This window comes from Heterodontus francisci, chromosome 1 (assembly GCF_036365525.1).
Source record: "Heterodontus francisci isolate sHetFra1 chromosome 1, sHetFra1.hap1, whole genome shotgun sequence".
In the NCBI taxonomy this organism is placed as follows: Eukaryota; Metazoa; Chordata; class Chondrichthyes; order Heterodontiformes; family Heterodontidae; genus Heterodontus; species Heterodontus francisci.
The window spans coordinates 36,337,333-36,355,854 of NC_090371.1; the positions used below are offsets into that span (position 1 = coordinate 36,337,333).

At 41.9% G+C, this 18,522-nt stretch overlaps 1 protein-coding gene across 1 annotated transcript; it reads left to right on the forward strand.

The window, feature by feature from the left end:
- Positions 1–296: 296 nt before the first annotated feature.
- LOC137368863 (T-cell surface glycoprotein CD8 alpha chain-like) lies at positions 297–16,795 on the forward strand. The gene is made up of 8 exons (XM_068029074.1): positions 297–455; positions 722–897; positions 1,509–1,826; positions 2,033–2,137; positions 4,407–4,517; positions 4,625–4,664; positions 9,227–9,275; positions 15,277–16,795. The coding sequence occupies exons 2-7, from the start codon at positions 858–860 to the stop codon at positions 9,270–9,272; spliced, it is 660 nt and encodes a 219-aa protein (XP_067885175.1). The 5' UTR covers positions 297–455; positions 722–857; the 3' UTR covers positions 9,273–9,275; positions 15,277–16,795.
- Positions 16,796–18,522: the final 1,727 nt, after the last annotated feature.

Consider the following 18,522-nt stretch of genomic DNA (forward strand, 5'->3'; position numbering starts at 1 on the left):
ACCTCTATTAGCTCACCCCCTCAGCCTTTTTTTCAGAAGAGACCCTGTCAGTCAACCCAGCCAAGCATTTCTAGTGTCATCCCTGTAAACCCAATGAACATTGCTGCAATTATCTGCCGTGTATTAGGCCCTTGTATTCGGTAAGTAATTTCAGTTAACCCCGGAAATTGTGATTAAATTTCCATTTAAGGTAATGCCCAAATGTTGAAACAAAGACCACACATTGCACACGTGTCGATTCATCTGAACTTGTACAAGTACGTTGATAATGCAAACAACGACTGTCAGCCAAACGAAACGAGTTATAATTCAAGCAATACCCCATTCAAATAATACAACTCAAGCACTACACCATTTTAGGTGGTATTGGGGACTCACAGATACATAGTCAATCTAAATCAGGTTTTCAGAGATATTTTGTCTGTTCCAAGTCCACGAATCTTATACTCTTTGAGGTGAGTTTAGATTTGTACAAATACCTTTTTTTTGTTGAAAAAAGCATCGATTTAGCGTATGCTTAAATGTGTTTTTCTAGTTTTTCTTTGTTGTTGTGACAACGTAACAGAAATAAGTATTTGGTGTCGATCAATAGTTAATGTATTAGTTACACCTGAAAGTATAAAACGAGCAAACAACGCTGGCGTTTGAGATCCAGTCAGTTCAAGGTATTGCGATGTTGAACTTTTCTCTCGGTGTTCATGGAGGGTCTTTCACTCGTTAGAACATATCTAAACGCCTACAGAGGCAGTGACCTCACGTCCTGAGGCAGTGCAGTCACCGGTTGCTGCAGTGAGGGATCTGTTCCCCGCCTTGGTAACATCGCCTTGTAACAGGTGCCCCCCATCCACCGGAACACCATGAAACTTCTCGGATTCCTCCTCGTCATCCGCCTGACAAGTAAGTAATAATGCTCAATATTTTGCCTTCTCTTATTCGTCTCGCAAAGATTATGATAATTTGACTATCTTAAAGAGGGGGTAGGAAAATACATAAATTTCGAACTGGCAGGAGACGGGCGGCAGATTACAACCGCGGCTTCACAAACAAAAGCAATTGTCTTTACATCGATTCGTGCCGTTACTGTAATTCGAGATTTCAGTGGGTTAGCTATATTTTGTTAGATTTAGACTATCCGCTAATTTCCCTGCATCTTGTTGCAAAGGAGTTCCTGAAAGGGAAAAGACTTGCAGGACTGTGGGTTTAGAGCAAAGCAGTGGGATTATTTGGACAGCTCTTTTAAAGGGTGGAACGTCCTCCTGTTCTGGATGATTCTATTGCATTACCCTGGAAAATTCCATTCGTTGATAAATTATGTGGGGATGGGATTTCAACGCTGGCCTGGGAACAGAGCAAGTGTGAAAGATGGTCAGTTTACATCAACTTGGTAACGCTTGATATTAACATGCTTCGTGCTTTACAGTGTGAGTCTCACGGTGACGGATTCGTTGCTTTTCATCCAAAAACTCCACACGAGGACTCGCTAATGTTAATGTTTGTATGCTTCGCAGCCATCGCTGAACAGGCTCCCTCGCTAAGAGTGGTGAAGAAAGGCCAGGACATTCCCTTGGACTGCTCACTGAAAGCAGACGAGGGAATCTATTGGTTCCGGCAGGGGAAAAGTTCGGGTCCGGTATTCCTGCTGTATGTAACTGGCGCGGGTAAAATAAAACCTGACAATATCACGAAATATAAAGCTACAAAGTCATTCAGGAAAGTTTCTCTGATGGTTAAAAATGTCATGACGGAAGATTCGGGGAACTACTATTGTCTCATGGTGAAGAACATGGCCATGATATTTGGAAAAACCATCGATTTGAAACTAGAAGGTCAGTGAAGATCTGGGGAAAATGTCATTGAGTAAAAAACAAAACCGTGTCCTTTTTAATCCATTAAATTATACCCTTAATACTTAATATTTCACACATATTGAATAGGTGGTATAAATTAACTCAACCTCTATATTTATTTTTCACTAACTATCACATTGTTAATTTTATGTACCTTTTTTAATTTACTTATTAAATAAATGCAGAACCTAAAAGCACACCAAAGCCAACGACCATCCCCATTACAACGAAAGCAAAATCAACCACACCGGAGAACAAAGAGACGACTCAGTGCCATTCGACTAAAAGAGGTACAAACCAGGCTTTCATCACACTGAATCCCTCGGTCATATTAATTCATATTAAAACCTCTCCGGAGGCAAAATTCATGTTCCAGTTATTATGATACTGTGATTGCTATGTCCCGCGCCATCCTAAATGTCTTTGTGAAGATTCCTATGTAGATTGTTAGAACCATAGAAGTTGGAGGAGGAGGTCATTCGGACCATCATGGCTAGGCTTGTTCTTTCCCAGAGCAGCCCAAAATTAATTCCACTGCCTCATTTTTACACTCTCCGGGACCCTGTATCTTCAGTTTCACTTTTTTAAAAATCAATTTACCCTAAAATATGCAACGACGCATGTCTGAAGCATTCTCTGTGACAAAACATTCCCAACAACCACTGAGGAAAGAGATTTCCCCCAACTGCTTCACTCTTAGTAACATTTTTATTTTCTTATTCATTCGTGGGATGTGGGTGTCGTTGGCATTTAATGCCCGACCTCCATTGCCCTGCCGCCTTCTCGAACCGACGGCCTTCTACACCGACTTGCCAACCAGAGAAACTAGTTTCTCCCTCGTTATTCTAGCAACATTTTTTAATACCGATACATTCCGTCTAACCTTCTCTCTCCAAGTATCCCAAATCCCTCATCACAACTCTAGCTTGCCAAATCTGACATCATCTTGGGGAATGCGCGCTGCAGCGGGTAGAGGAAATCCTCTCAAACCCAGTCAGCATGTTGCTACTTAGAAGGATCACAGTCATTCTTACCCCCCGCGTTAGCATCAATATTCAATAACTTACTGGCGAAGTAGGAGCGGAGATTCTCTCTATGGGAAATGGGTAACACTGTTCTATACAAATGGCTTTACCATTTCAATCCATAGCCTCACCCAATGTGTATGGGCTGGGGCTGAAGAACGCTTGGGTTGTTTGCCTTCCTTTATATGTTAATTGAAGATTTGATTGAAATCTTCTTCTTTCTTTTGGGCCTCCTTATCTCGAGAGACAATGGATACGCGCCTGGAGGTGGTCAGTGGTTTGTGAAGCAGCGCTTCACAATCTACTTGGTTAAAACTGGTGTAAGCTTCCTACGGGAGGCATTTTAACCAAGTGTCTAAGTTTATTTTAAAGGGGTTTATGATTTCCCCAAAATAGCCGTATATGAATTTAAGTTTGGGCTTTTGCTGGCGGCGCCCTATGCACAGGAAGTGATAGAAATCGGCGATTTGTCAGCACAACCTTCGTCGCTAACCCTCGGGATCTCGGCGTGACCGTGGAGCCAAATTCGTTAAGTCTCCGGTTTACCCGGAGCAGCGCGCTAAGGGTAAAGCTGAGCGGAATTCCAAGCCTGACCGGCATTTTCACCCCCAGGGGTGGGGGGAGGGAGGTTTGATTCCAACCGAGAGAGGTGATAGGAATATAGGGACTGACAGTAAAGTGTCTCCCTGGTCAGTATATCCATATATCCTGGCGCCTGGTCCTTCGGAAACTTCGGTCAGCAAGTCGTGTTTCAGCAAAGTAGGGAGAAGTCTTCCAGATAATAAACAGAACATAAACATCGTCCTAATATTTTAATACTGCAACTGCCTGCTCCGCTTCAAGACAAGAAAACGTTGTTACATTTGAGAGGTGTGAGCTTTGCCATCCTTTTAACACAAATGACAAGATCTGCACACCACACGCAGTAACGAGCAACTGAATTCCAGTCTGATCGGATTTCCCTGTCTGACATAATTAAATACTTAGAGGTTTAAAGGGAGCGATTTTAAATATAAAACTTTAATCGAAATCATAGATTATTGGGGAGGGGGGGTTAAAACGTTTCTAAATGGTGCAGGAAATTATTACAAAGGTTTCTGTGCTAAATCATCAACAGCAGTTGCTTTATCAGGGTAATAGTGAGAAAGTGTGAGCTTTCCCGTTAGATTTGCTGTTTTTTGGTTGCTTTAATATGTGTAGTTATATAATTGCTCCGGGTGATTTTTGCTCACAGCCGAAAGCAAAATATAAAATGTGTTTGTTGTATATATTCTACTTCGGATTCTCTACATTGTTCTCCTTCTAAATGTGCATATTTAGATATATCCTGCCTGTGCTACATATTTTATAATTTTAGATGTTGAATATTAAAAGTTGGACAATTCCCAATGCATATTCGATTTATTGAAATACATTTTAATTTTGTCTCAAAAAAATCGTTTGAATTAGCCACAAGTGTAAATTTTCAATACATTTGTCTTGACATTCACGTAATAAATTAATTATATATGTTTCCTGTTTTTATATATTTTAGCGATCAAGGACGATAAAATGTCTTGCCACATGATCATCTGGGCTCCTCTGACGGGCGCTGCCTTTCTGTTGTTGTTAGCACTGATAATCGTCTCCACCGTTTATTGCAGAAGTATATCGTTCACATTCTTCTCTCTCTTTCTTCTAATACATGGAGTTTTAACTTTCTAAATCAGTATGGTTGAAATGCACACAAACTAAGGTGCTTCTGTTTTCTAGGACCACGTCGGAGACGCTGTCAGCATCAATTCAGAAAGAGGTGGGTATGACATTTGGTTCGTTCAAAAAAGACATTCAGGTTCGAAACGAGACAAAGCCGAGCACCTAGTCACATATCCCAGAAATATCTCAATGTTTCAGGATTATGAATCACTTTGAAGTGTAATGACTGTTGTTAAGTAGACAAAGTTCATATGTGTTGCACACTGCTGCCACTGTGCATCAGTGGTGGAGGGAGTGAATGTTGAAGATGATGGATGGGGTGCCAATCAAGTGGGCTGCTTTGTCCTTGGATGGTGTCGAACTTCTTGAGTGTTGTTGGCGCTGCACTCATCCAGGCAAGTGAAGAATATTCCATCAAACTCCTGACTTGTGCCTTGTAGATGGTAGACAGGCTTTGGGGAGTCAGGTGATGAGTTACTCAGTATTCCCAGCCTTTACCCTGCTCTTGTAGTCACAGTATTTATATTGCTGGTCTAGTTCTGCTTCTGGTCAATGGTAATGCTTCTGGTAACCCCCAGGATGTTGATGGTGGGGGATTCAGCGATGGTAATGCCATTGAATCTTAAGAGGAGATTGTTAGATTCTCTCTTGTTGGAGATGGTCATTGCCTGGCAGTTGTGTGACACGAATGTTACTTGCCACTTATCAGGCCAAGCCTGAACATTGCAAAAAATAGTCCAGCTGGGGACGAACTATTGTTTTATATAGGCTTAGCATAACTTCCCGGTTTTTTGTACTCTATGGCTCTATTTATAAAGCCCAGAATCTCATCTGATTTTTTCACTGCTTTGTTAAGCTGTCCTGCCATTTACAAAGCTTTGTGCACAATCACCCCCATGTTTTCTTCTCTTGCAGAGCCTCGAAAATCATTCCATTTCGCATGCATTGTCTTTCCTCATTCTTCCTACCTCACGCCTTTCCGCATTGAATTTCATCTGCCATGTGTCTGCCCATTCTTTCATCCTCTCCAAGTCATTACCATCTTCCTCGCTGTTTACACTTACAAGTTTCCTGTCACTTTCAAATTTTGTGCCATGTATCCCCAAGTCTAAGTCATTAATATATTTCAAAAACAGCAATCCGTCACCCTAGTACTGAGTTTGAGAAACTCCACTGTATATCTCCCTCCAGTCCAAAAATCAATCCTCTGTTTTCTGTCCCTTAGTCAATTTTGTATCCATGCTGCTACTGCCCCTTTTATCTCACGGGCTTTAACATTTGCTAAAAAGCAAATAAAGTAGTACTTTATCAAACTCCTTTTTGAAAGCCCATATACACATTGTCAACTGCACTGCCCTCATCCAATTTCTGTTACCTCATCAAAAAATTCCACCAATGAAGAACTAGTAGTTAAGGGACGACAGGTATGGTATTTAAACACTTCAAGTTTGTAAGAAGAGAAGTTGCAAGGGGATGAGGAGTTGTTTTGAGGTCTTGGATAGAATAGGCAAGACTAGGAGTTTGTACCATAAGTCTTTTTGTCAACAGGATAAAGATACAGGAAGTGGGGAAGCATGCAGGTCCTGTTTTATCAGCACCCATCCAACACCTTAAACATTCACCCCCTCCAGCATGGGCACAAGGTGGCTGCAGTGTGCACCATCTACAAGATGCTCTTCAGCAACTCACTAAGGCTTCTATGGCAGCATCTTCCAATCCCACAGCTTCTACTGCCTAGAAGGTCAAGGGCAGCAGGCACGTGGGAACACACCACCTGCAAATTCCTCTCCAAGTCATGCACCTTCCTGACCTGGAAATATATCAACATTCCTTCATCAGCACTGGGTCAAAATCTTGGAACTCCATACCTAACAGGATACCACATGGATAGCAACAGTTCAAGAAGGTGGCTCACCACCACTTACTCAAGGGCAACTGAAGATGGATAATGGAGATGATGACGCCCACATCCCATAAATAAATAAATATTTTTTTAAATTAAAATTTATACAGAGCTCAGGCTGAAGAGTGTCTGATTAAATGGCATTGACTTGACACATTACATATACTTGACACATTAACTCTTTCTCTCCCCACAGATGCTGTTTGACTTGCTGATAATTTCCACCATTTCCTGTTTTCATTAAGGAAAATGTCTTACTTGGTTTACAGTTATGAGAGCTCCCTCACTACACCACATTGGTGTAAAAAGGAATCTTAAAAAGTAGCTTCAAATTCCCTGGAAAAAAATATCCTCCACTAATGCAATGTGAAGTAGCACATTTTAGGAAAAAAGAACAATACCTGCAGAACTCTTAACAAAGGGGAGAAACAAAGAAATCTTGGATACAGATACAATAACCTTTAAAAGTGGATTTGCTAGATTTTATTTATGAGGGCTTTGAATATACAAACAAGAAAATGTTAAGACATTGGTTTGGCTGTAGTTTGGAGTCTCTGCAGTTTTGGGCATCCAGTTGTAGGAAGGATATCAGAAACACTGAAAGATTATAGTGAAGATTCACTAGAATGTTATCAATAATGAAAGGCCACAATTATGAAGAAAGGTTTGAAAATTTGTGCCTTTCTAACTGGAGCTGACAAGGTTAAAAGAAGAATCTAATAGAGATTTTTATTATTATACATATTTTGAGGGAATTAAAAATGAAAAATTGCTTTCATTGGCTAGTTGGTAACATAGGAGTAAAGACACAGGATTATCAAGAACAATGAGAAAAGCTAAAGAAAATGTTTTCACACAACAGATTATTACAATAAATGCTTTGCCAATTGTTCAAAAGGCAGTTGGATATGTATTCCAGAAGGGGGCGGGGGGAAGGATATGGAGAAAGGGCAGGAAAGTGGTATTAGCACAGATAAATCTAACTGAAGAGTATAGCATAGTCTGAGCCCTCAGTAAAGTAATCATTCTTTCCTATCTTTAGATTTATTTTAAGAGCACAAAAATGCACAGAACAAGAACAGCATTTGGTTCATCATTCCATAAACCACATACCATCCAATTTATCCTGTGTCAATCCCATTTAAACTTTGGAGGGAACATGCTACATACTGCTGTCTATTCCAAAAATAATCAAACAAAACTCCAAAATATTCATTCATGCTCACAACTCCACTGCTTAACCCTAACCATGTATGAAACCATATCTGGACCAGTCTATCCATTGTGTCCCAGATTACTATTGTTTACTTACTAAGAAATGGTGAATGCTTTGCATGACACCATGATAAAGGTCAAAGGTTGCCAGGTGCACAATTATAGCAGCAACAATTTTTCATTGTTCACTTGCTCAAAATCTTAAACCTTTGAGCATTACCTAGTTCTTAGTATTTTACTTGGAAGGGAACAATTTTTAACAATCTATCAGTTCTGAGGTTCTGGATGTGATGTGTAAAAAAAATAGAAGGAAGGCACCTCTCTACAAGGGGAGGGAGTTCATGGATTAGGCCATATTTGGTTGGGAATGAAAGGTTATAGGGATACATACAGATTAAGATAATCAAATACTCCATGGAATGTATTGCTGAAGTCAAGAGCTGAGAAAGTGTGCCTACAGAAGGTGGTAAATCATGACTGGATTATAGAAATGTTCAAATGAATAAATATTCAGGAATTTTGCTTGATTGTCTTTGGGGATCAGATTATATTTGTCCAAAACTTTCCCTCAGATGGTCAAATTAATCAAATTTATACTAAGAGCAGGCTTGATAGGCTGATTGGGCTTTTCTTGTTCCAGACATTCTCAAGTTCATATTCTATTGCTAAACTGCTGTTGCAAGTCTTTTAGCAGTGCACTAAAGAATAGTCTTGGCAGAGACCAGAAGACATCTGTGGTGCATTAACAAAGAAAACAAAAAGCAGGATTAATATTATTTTCACAAATATTCTCAAACACACTTCGATTGGCTCTATTTTGATTTGCAAAAATACCAACTGAAGAACAACACATTTCCAGTAAGTTTATACTAACCAAGATGATTCCTTCATTTGAGTTCACATTTTTATAAACTGAAAACTATATAAGATTAATTCAGTCTACACCCAAATTTACTCAATAGTGCAGAAAACACTTACTATACTGTTCTATCTAAATATAAATCATACTAGTGCACCAATATTTAATCATTTAACAAATAACAAATTTGAGCACAGCTGTGAGGAGTTATTTTAGTGGTTATGTAAAGGATCAGTTTAGTTTTAAATGTGTCTTTCAAGTTTTGTATTACGTAAACTAATATAAGTCACATCAGAGAATATTGAGTCAACCAGGATTCGACCCTGGAATGTGAACAATATTTTAAATGCACAGCAATGATACTCTCTGTAAAACAATTTGTTCTGATATTATTGTATTTCAGGGATTGACCTGTATCAACACTTCATTCAGTTTTCAGAAAATCACTTATTTAAATGTGATGCATGTATTTAAAATACATGAAATAAGTTAGCCTCCAAATTCATCTGACAATTTTTCTTTACTATGCCTATCTTACTGTGCATCACCAATGTTTTGCAATTTAGTTTTTTTTTGTAGGCAAGGAACATATTACTGCCTAAAGTCAGTTAAAAAACTATAATATTTTCAAGAAAAAGAAAATTGTTTTTTACTTAACATTCTTTATTCATTATTTATTCAGACCAATACCTGAAGAGGTTAGCAGACCAACAAATAGATACCATTAACAAGTAAGTACTGTACTTCAATGAAGGTAAAGAACCATGTCAATGAATATAGTGCAAGTATGTTCTTAATGTTGCACAGATGAGCTATGGGTACAGCACCATATGTTAAATTTTGGGATTATTTAGTAATGAGTCATACAGACCAGAACATCCCAATAATAACTTTAATTTGTATAGTGCTTTTTTATGTCATAAAATGTCCCAAGGTTTTTCACTGCATGACAATCAGGAGAAGTAATTAAATGTTTAGTCAAAAAGATAGATTTTGAGGAGGCTTTTAAGGGTGAAGGGAAAGAGATTTGGGGAGGGAGTTCCAGAGATGGCACCTAGACAACTAAATACTCTGCCGCCAAGTAACAATGCTGGGGAAGGGTGGCATACAAGAGTTCAAAGTCAGAGGGCCATAGGATGTAAACTAGGTATAGGTCTGGAAGAGATTACAAAAGTCCAATAGAGAATTTTTAAATACTGACAAGAATTTTGAATTCGGTATATTGGGAGATATGGAGTAAATGGAGGTCAGCAAGGACAGCAGTGATGGATGAGTGGGACATAGTGCAGGATAGGTTGTGGGTGGCAGAGCGTTAGACAAATTGGAGTCTAGTATAGGCAGGAGTTCCGAACATTAAAAAGGAGTATGTTTGAGAAGTCTACCCTTCAAGTTCTGGAGATAGGGTGGAAATGGATAAAGTTACAATGGCAGAGGTGTGGTCTGACCTGCCAATCCTGACTATCTAGATTCACACATGAAGAATCGCTCCAGGATAAGATACTGTAGGAGGCCTGGTGCCTGTGGAACTGTAGCCCAGTGGAAATCAGGACTTCCAAGGAAGGAAGGTAGAAAATACCAGGAAAAAAATAATTGGCTTAAAGATTATAAAGCTATAAGCATCAACTTTTAATGATCAAAAACTCTGAAACTGAGAGACAGGAAAATAGTGTCCCATAAACTAACTATTGGGACCAAGATAAATCTCACTTGTCTGTCAGGAAATGACTGGATTGGGTGCAATACTGGCTTTCCACCCTACCCAATTTTGTTCTCAGTTGCAGTAATATTATTTCACAATCATTCTTTGATAAGTTTAATATTTCTGGTATGGTTAACCTATGCTATACTTTTCATCTGTGCTGCTTGTGCTACTTTGCAAATAAATCTCAAAGCAGCAGCTCATTATTCAATAGGGGATTTTTAAAAGCGTTTTTGTGTTTAGTTTGACTATTCTGGTTATGAAAGGTGAGCTTTATAAATTGTGGCTGATAGATGTAGGAATAGCAGCGAATTTATGATGTTTCTTGGTTTAGTAAATTTGAGTGTACGTAACTATTTATATCTATTCTTGCAACTTGCAAATCTGGTCTACTCAAATGAATACGCAATTGTTACAACTTAATGGGGAATTCCTCATGTCATATCTGGATCTTTTGTAGACGAACTGATAGAGATTAATTGCTATGATTAGTCAACGTCCATTATCATTGTGTTATGCAAATACCAGGAAGGTAGATGGACCCTGTTCTTTGTTGGTCCAGAATTTTGTTTTAATTATTCATTCATGCGATTAGACCATCACCGTCATGGCCAGCATTTATTGCCTATCCTTTATTGCCCTAGAGAAGGTGCTGGTGAGCTGCCTTCTTGAATTCCTGGTGGCTATGTGGGGTAGATACAACCACAGTGCTGTTAGGGAGGGAGTTCCAGGATTTTGACCCAGCAATAGTGAAGGAACGGTGATATTGTTCCAAGGCGGGATGGTGTGTGACTTGGAGGGGAACTTGCACATGATGCTATTCCCATGTGCCTGCTGCCCTTGTCCTTCTAGGTGGTAAAGTTCATAGGTTTGAAAGGTGCAATTGAAGGAACCTTTGTGAGTTTCTTGCAGATGGCACATACTGCTGTCACTGTATGCCGGTGTTGGAAGGAGTGAATGTTTAAGGTGTCTGATGGGGTGCTGATCAAGCAGGTTGCTTTGTCCTGAATGGTGTTGAGCTTCTGAGTGTCAGTGGTGCACTCGTCCAAGCAAGTGGAGAGTATCCATCACACTCCTTACTTGTGAATTGCAGATGGTTGTTAGGCTTTGGGAGTCAGGAGGTGAATTACACACTGCAGAATTCCCAGCCTCTACCCACAGTACTTATATGGCTGATCCAGTTAAGTTTCTGGTCAATGATACCCCTGTGCCCGCGCACCCCCCGCCCCCCAGCCCCTTGGATGTTGATGGTGGTGAATCAGCAATGGTAATGCCATTGAATGTCAAGGGGAGATGGTTAGATTCTGTCTTGTTGGAGGCAATCGTTGCTGGCATGTGTGTGGTGGGAATGTAGCTTGCCACTTATCAGCTCAAGTCTAATTGTCATCTAGGTCTTGCTACATGCGGGCACAGATTGTTTCAGTATCTGAGGAGTCATGAATGGGATTGAGCACTGTACAATCATCAGCGAATATCCCCACTTCTTACCTTATGATTGAAGGAAGGTCATTGATGAAGCAGCTGAAGATGGTTGGGCCTAGGACACTACCCTGAGGAACTCCTGCAACGATCTCCTGGGGCTTAGATGTTAGGCTCCAACAACCACAACCATCTTCCTTTGTGCTAGGTAAAACTCCAACCAGTGGAGAGTTTTTCCCCGATTCCCATTGACTCCAGTTTTGCTAGGGCTCCTTGATGCCACACTCAGTTAAATGCTTGATGTCAAGGGCAGTCACTCGCACTTCACCTCCAGAAATCAGCATTTTTAACCATGTTTGGACCAAGGCTATAATGAGGTCTGGAGCCGGGTGGCCCTGACCCAAACTGACCATTGGTGAAAAGGCTATTGCTGTGTAAGTGCCACTTGATAGCACTGTCGACGTCACCTTCCATCATATTGCTGATGATTGAGAGCAGACTGGTGGGTGGTAATTGGCCGTATTGGATTTATCCCACTTTTTGTGGACAGGACATATCTGGGCAATTTTCCACATTGTCGGGTGGTTGCCAGTGTTGCAGCTGTATTGGAACAGCTTGGCTAGGGGTGCGGCTAGTCCTGGAGCACAAGTTTTAAGCACTACAGCTTGGATATTGTCAGGGTCAATAGTCTTTGCTGTATCCAGTGCCTTCAGCCATTTCTTGATATCACATGGAGTGAATCAAATTGACTGAAGACAGCATCTGTGATGCTGGAGACCTCAGGAGGAGGCTGAGATGGATCATCCACCTGGCACTTCTGACTGAAGGTGGTTGCAAATGTTTCAGCCTTCTCTTTTACACAGACATCATTGAGAAGCCTCCTCCTCCAGTTACTCGGTAAATTGTCCACTATCAGTCATGACTAGATGTGGCAGAACTGCAGATCTTTGATCTGATCCATTGGTTGTGAAATCACTTAGCTCTGTCTATAACATGCTGCTTCAACTGTTTAGCATGCATTTAGTTCAGTGATGTAGCTTCACCAGGTTGACACCTCATGTTTAGGTATGCCTGGTGCTGCTCCAGGCATGCTCTCCTACAGTCCTCATTGAACCTGGGTTGATCCCCTGGCTTGATGGTAATGCTAGAGTAAGGGATGTGCCAGGCCAGGAGGTTACAGATTGTGGTTGAATACAATTCTGCTGCTGCTGATGGCCCACAAAGTCTCAGGGAGGCCCCATTTTTATCTGTTCTGAATCTATCCCATTTAGCATGGTGGTAGTCCCACACAACATAATGGAGGATGCCCGCAGTGTGAAGATGGGAATTGTCTCCACAGGACTGTGCATTAGTCACTACCAATACTGTTATGGACAGATGCATCTTTGACAGGTAGATTGGTGAGGATGAGGTCATGTACGTTTTTCCTTTGTGTTGGTCCTCTCACCACCTGCCACACAAGCGCCAGACAATGACCATCTCCAACAAGAGAGAATCTAACCATCTCCCATTGACCTTTAATGGCATTATCATCACTGCATCCCCACCATCAACATCCTGGGGTTACCATTGACCAGAAACTTAACTGGACCAGCCATATAAATACTGTGGCTACAAATGCAGGTCAGAGGCTGGAAATTCTGCAGCAAGTAACTCACCTCTTGACTCCCCAAAGCCTGTCCACCATCTATAATGCACAAATTAGGAGTGTGATGGAATACTCTCCACTTGCCTGGATGGGTGCAGCTCTAACAACACTCAAGAAGCTCAAAACCACCCAGGACAAAGCAGGTCACTTGATCGGCACCCCATCCACCACCTTAAACATAATTCCCCCCCCACCACCGGCATACAGTGGCATCAAACCTCCTTCGACAGCATTTTTCAATCCCATGACCTCTTCCACCTAGAAGGACAAGAGCAGCAGACACATGGGAACGCCACCACCAGAAATTCCCCTCCAAACCACACGCCATCTTGACTTGGAACTACATCACTGTTCCTTCACTGTTGCTGGGTCAAAAATCTGGAACTCTCTCCCTAACAGCACTGTGGGTGTACCTACACCAGATGGACTGCAGTGGTTCAGGGGCAATTAGGGATGGCAACAAATGCTGGCCTTATCAGCAATGCTCACATCCCATGAAAGAATTTTAAAAGGGGCCCAGTCTAGGAGATATGTCCTTCAGGACTTGGCCAGCTCAGTCAGTAGTGTTGCTATTGAGCCACTTTTGGTGATGGATATAAAAGACTCCCAACCAGAGTACATTCTGTACCCTTGTGACCCTCGGTGCTTCTTCCAAGTGGTGCTCAATGTAGAGGAATACTGAGGGCAGCCAATGGTAATCAACATGAGGTTTCCTTGTACATGTTGGACTTGATAGGGTCCGGAGTCAATGTTGAGGACTCCCAGGCCCACTCCATCCTGACTGTATACCACTGTGCCACCACTTCTGGTGGATCAGTCCTGCCATTGGGGCAGGACATATCCAGGGATGGCGATGGAGGAGTCTGGGACATTGGCTGTAAGATATGATTCAGTGAGTATGACTATATCAGGCTGTTGCTTGACTAGACCATGGGTCAGCTCTCCCAATTTTGGCACAAGTCTCCAGATGTTCATGAAGACTTTGCAGGGTCATTTCCAGTGCCTCAGTCAATGCCGGGCGGTCCATCCAGTTATATTAAATTTTTTTCATTGTGGTTTGATACACAGTGGCTTGCTTGGCTATTTCAGAGGGCTTTTATGAGTCACATGTCGGCCAGGCTGAGTAAAAACAGCAGATTTCCTTCCCTGAAGGATGTTAGTGAACCAGATGGGTTATTACAACAATCCAGTAGTTTCTATGATCATCATTAGTAAAGATTAGCTGTATTCCAGATTTATTAATTATATTTAAATCCTCCTAGCTGCCTTGGGGGGATTTGACACAGTGGCACAGTGGTTAGCACTGCAGCCTCACAGCTCCAGCGACCCGGGTTCAATTCCGGGTACTGCCTGTGTGGAGTTTGCAAGTTCTCCCTGTATCTGCGTGGGTTTCCTCCGGGTGCTCCGGTTTCCTCCCACAAGCCAAATGACTTGCAGGTTGGTAGGTAAATTGGCCATTATAAATTGCCCCTAGTATAGGTAGGTGGTAGGGAAATATAGGGACAGGTGGGGATGTGGTAGGAATATGGGATTAGTGTAGGATTAGTATAAATGGGTGGTTGATGGTCGGCACAGACTCGGTGGGCCGAAGGGCCTGTTTCAGTGCTGTATCTCTAAACATGAACTCATGTCACCTGAACATTAGCCCAGGCCTGTGGATTACTAATTCGGTAACATTACCACTATCCTACCATCCCCCTATAAGCCCCGCCCTTTCTATGTCCCTATGAGGAGCTACAAGTCTGTTTAACTGTAGCATCTTTATCCACTCACCTCTGAATGGTGAAATAAATCGCTCTTGAAATTAGCAGTAAAGTTCTGCTATCTGTCCTAGAAATTAGGAGTCACCTAAAAGGATTGGGGTTAGGGTCTGTTACACCCTACTGTGCCTCGGATACAGGTTTCTTAGCTCACATGTTTTTTCGCGAATGCATTGACCAAAAACTTAACATCTTCCCTACTTCAGGTTAATTTCTGAAAACGTGCGGATTCAACGCTGAATCCTGGAATCCAGCTCTACACTTCAGAGAAACAAAGGAGCCAACACAGGAATGATGACCTTAGAACGGATTGTCTTTCAGCTGGCCTTCACATTTTGTTCAATGTCTACTTGAACCGCGTTTTAGTTGACGTAACATTGCTCTAGCTGACAGGTGCTAATATCCTTCCCTGTGTTTCATGACTGAACTGTGGTTTCGTGACCGATGTAAAGAGGAATTTCTTTTTCCTGGGCATTTCTGTGTCCGACAAAGAGTTCAGTCATGGAGTGAGAAGCTGTAATTTGATTTTCAATTGTTTCATATTTCATACTTTTCCGAAATCCCTGGTTGAAATGCAAAAATCTATTTCACCTCTTGGTGTTAGAGTGTGGAGCAGGTAACGCTTGTGGAATTCCAGGATCACTCTGGGATGTCAGATCATTCCATCCCTTCATCAAGGGGGGGGGGGGGGGGGGAATCCACAAATCAGACTTCGTGATCTCGTCTCTCACCACCCGAATAATAAGTGACTAGGGCGGCACAGTGGCGCAGTGGTTAGCACCGCAGCCTCACAGCTCCAGGGACCCGGGTTCGATTCCGGGTACTGCCTGTGTGGAGTTTGCAAGTTCTCCCTGTGTCTGCGTGGGTTTTCTCCGGGTGCTCTGGTTTCCTCCCACAAGCCAAAAGACTTGCAGGTTGATAGGTAAATTGGCCATTATAAATTGTCACTAGTATAGGTAGGTGGTAGGGAAATATAAGAACAGGTGGGGATGTTTGGTAGGAATATGGGAATAGTGTAGGATTAGTATAAGTGGGTGGTTGATGTTCGGCACAGACTCGGTGGGCCGAAGGGCCTGTTTCAGTGCTGTATCTCTAATCTAATCTAATTACAAAATGTGATCTCCGCCTTTTAGATGGAAGAAGAAATCGCCCTCCACCTTTCACTCTTTAAAGGGTAGGAGGGATTACATGGGGGTGAGGGAGGGGGGGAGGGGACGGGTGGTGCTGTAGCTTTATTGTACCAAAGGCTAAATGTTCGCTTTAAATTACTTTCCGGCTGTTGTACTAATCCCGGGGAGGGTGTTTACGATTGGGATTTCAGACCGTGTGTGTGGGACAAGGCTAAGGTTCTGTTCACAGCCAATCTGTTATCATCTTCATAAAGACTCTGCTGGAATTAGCAATGGGTGGGGAGGGGGGAAAGTGTAGAGAAGAACAATTCAGGTCGTGAGTTAGGATTTGATTTTAAATATGCCTTTTTATTGTGAACATATGGTATGAAATACTGGAATTTCCGCATTCTTTCAGAGCCTATATCAAAGTTTATGAATTATTTGATAAGCTTTTAAATGCCTTTTACTAGTTCGTTTCTGATAAACCTGAGAAATCCTGTCTTTAGCCATATACCAGGCTGTTCGCCCTTGGCGCTTGTCGATTCTGGACTTTTGGCTAACCTGAAATGATTTGAATGTATCTCTTGTGATATTAAACCTTGCAGTAAACACCCGCCCGGCTCTGCTTCGTCTTTGTGCCGCTTTACAAGCCGCAGCAGATGACCGCCCGCAGACTGTCAGCACTGCAAACAATTGCTTTCGTTTTTGCACCGAGGTATATAACCTCGTCAAACGATCCGTAACCAATGTGTCTTAGAGCAAATATGAGAGTCAGATCAAGACTATAAGTCTCTGGTTTAACAATAAGCACTGTCTCTCCCCATCTTACACAGACCTAATCGGACATTTCTTCCGAAATCTGGTTTTGTGATCACTTTGAGTGCAACAAAAGAGATAGAAATATGAATTAAAAGCAAAATACCGCCGATGCTGGAAATCTGAAATAAAAACAGAAAGTGCTGGAAATAGTCAGCAGGTCAGGCAGCATCTGTGGAGAGAGAAGCAGCGTTAACGTTTCAGGTCTGTGACCCTTCATCAGAAATAGAAATATGAATTGTTCGTTAAAAAAAAAAATTGCGTCAGGAAATCATAAAGACTGTAAGGCACGGGTTGGAGTGAGAGATAAAATTCCTACTGCGAGAGGGAGACCATGTCTACACGCTGGTGCAAGTTCCAGATGTGAAAGCACTTGGTGTAGTGAAGCATCCTCAAATTTGCATCACCTTAAATATAATAGAAAATAAATGTAAAGATACCCCCTCCGCCCTAAATATCTCACACATACAAATGACGGCATTTTTTGGAAGCGGAAGTTGCGGCAGTCTCTTCCAACTGCAGATAAAAATAACCATAACGAAATGACAGCTGAGACTCCCAATACATAGGAACATCAGAGCGGGAGTAGGCCATTTTGGCCCCTGCCCCATTCAACTAGCTCATAGCTGAATCACAGAATTGTTACAGCACAGAAGGAGGCCATTCATCCCACCGTGTCTGCACTAGCTCTCTGAATGAGCAATTCACCTACTGCCACTCCCCTGCCTTCTCCCTGTGACCCTGTATATTCTTCCTTTTCAGATAACAGTCTAATTCTATTTTGAATGCCCTGATTGAACCTGCCTGCACCACCCTCTCAGGCAATGCATTCCAGACCTTAACCTCTCGCTGCATAAAAAACATTTTTCTCATTTCACTATTGCTTCTGTTGCCAATTACTTTCAAACTGTGTCCTCTAGTTCTCAATACATTTACAAGTGGGAACAGTTTCTCCTTATCTATTCTGTCCAGACCCTTCATGATTTTGAATACTTCTATCAAATCACTTCTCAGCCTTCTCTTCTCCAAGGAAAACAGTCCTAACCTCTCCAATCTATCTCCATAACTAAAGTTCCTCATCCCTGGAACCATTCTTGTGAATCTTTTCTGTATTCGCTCCAGTGTCTTCACATCTTTCTTAAAGCACGGCACCCAGAACTGGATGCAATACTCCAGCTGAGGTTTATACAAGTTCAACATAACCTGTATGAAGGATACTGTATGCTTTATTAACCGCACTCTCAACCTGCCCTGCAACCTTCAATGGCTTATGCACATATACACCTAGGTCCCTCTGCGCCTGCACCCACTTTAGAGTTTATTTCTCCGCGCTGAACTTCATCTGCCCGTTGTCTGCCCATTCCACCAACTTGTCTATGTCCTTTTGAAGTTCTACACTATCCTCCTCACAATTCACAATACTTCCAAGTTTTGTATCGTCTGCAAATTTTGAAATTGTGCCCATTAAGATATATCAGGAAGAGCAAGCTTCCCCACACTGACCCTGGGGAACTCCGCTACAAA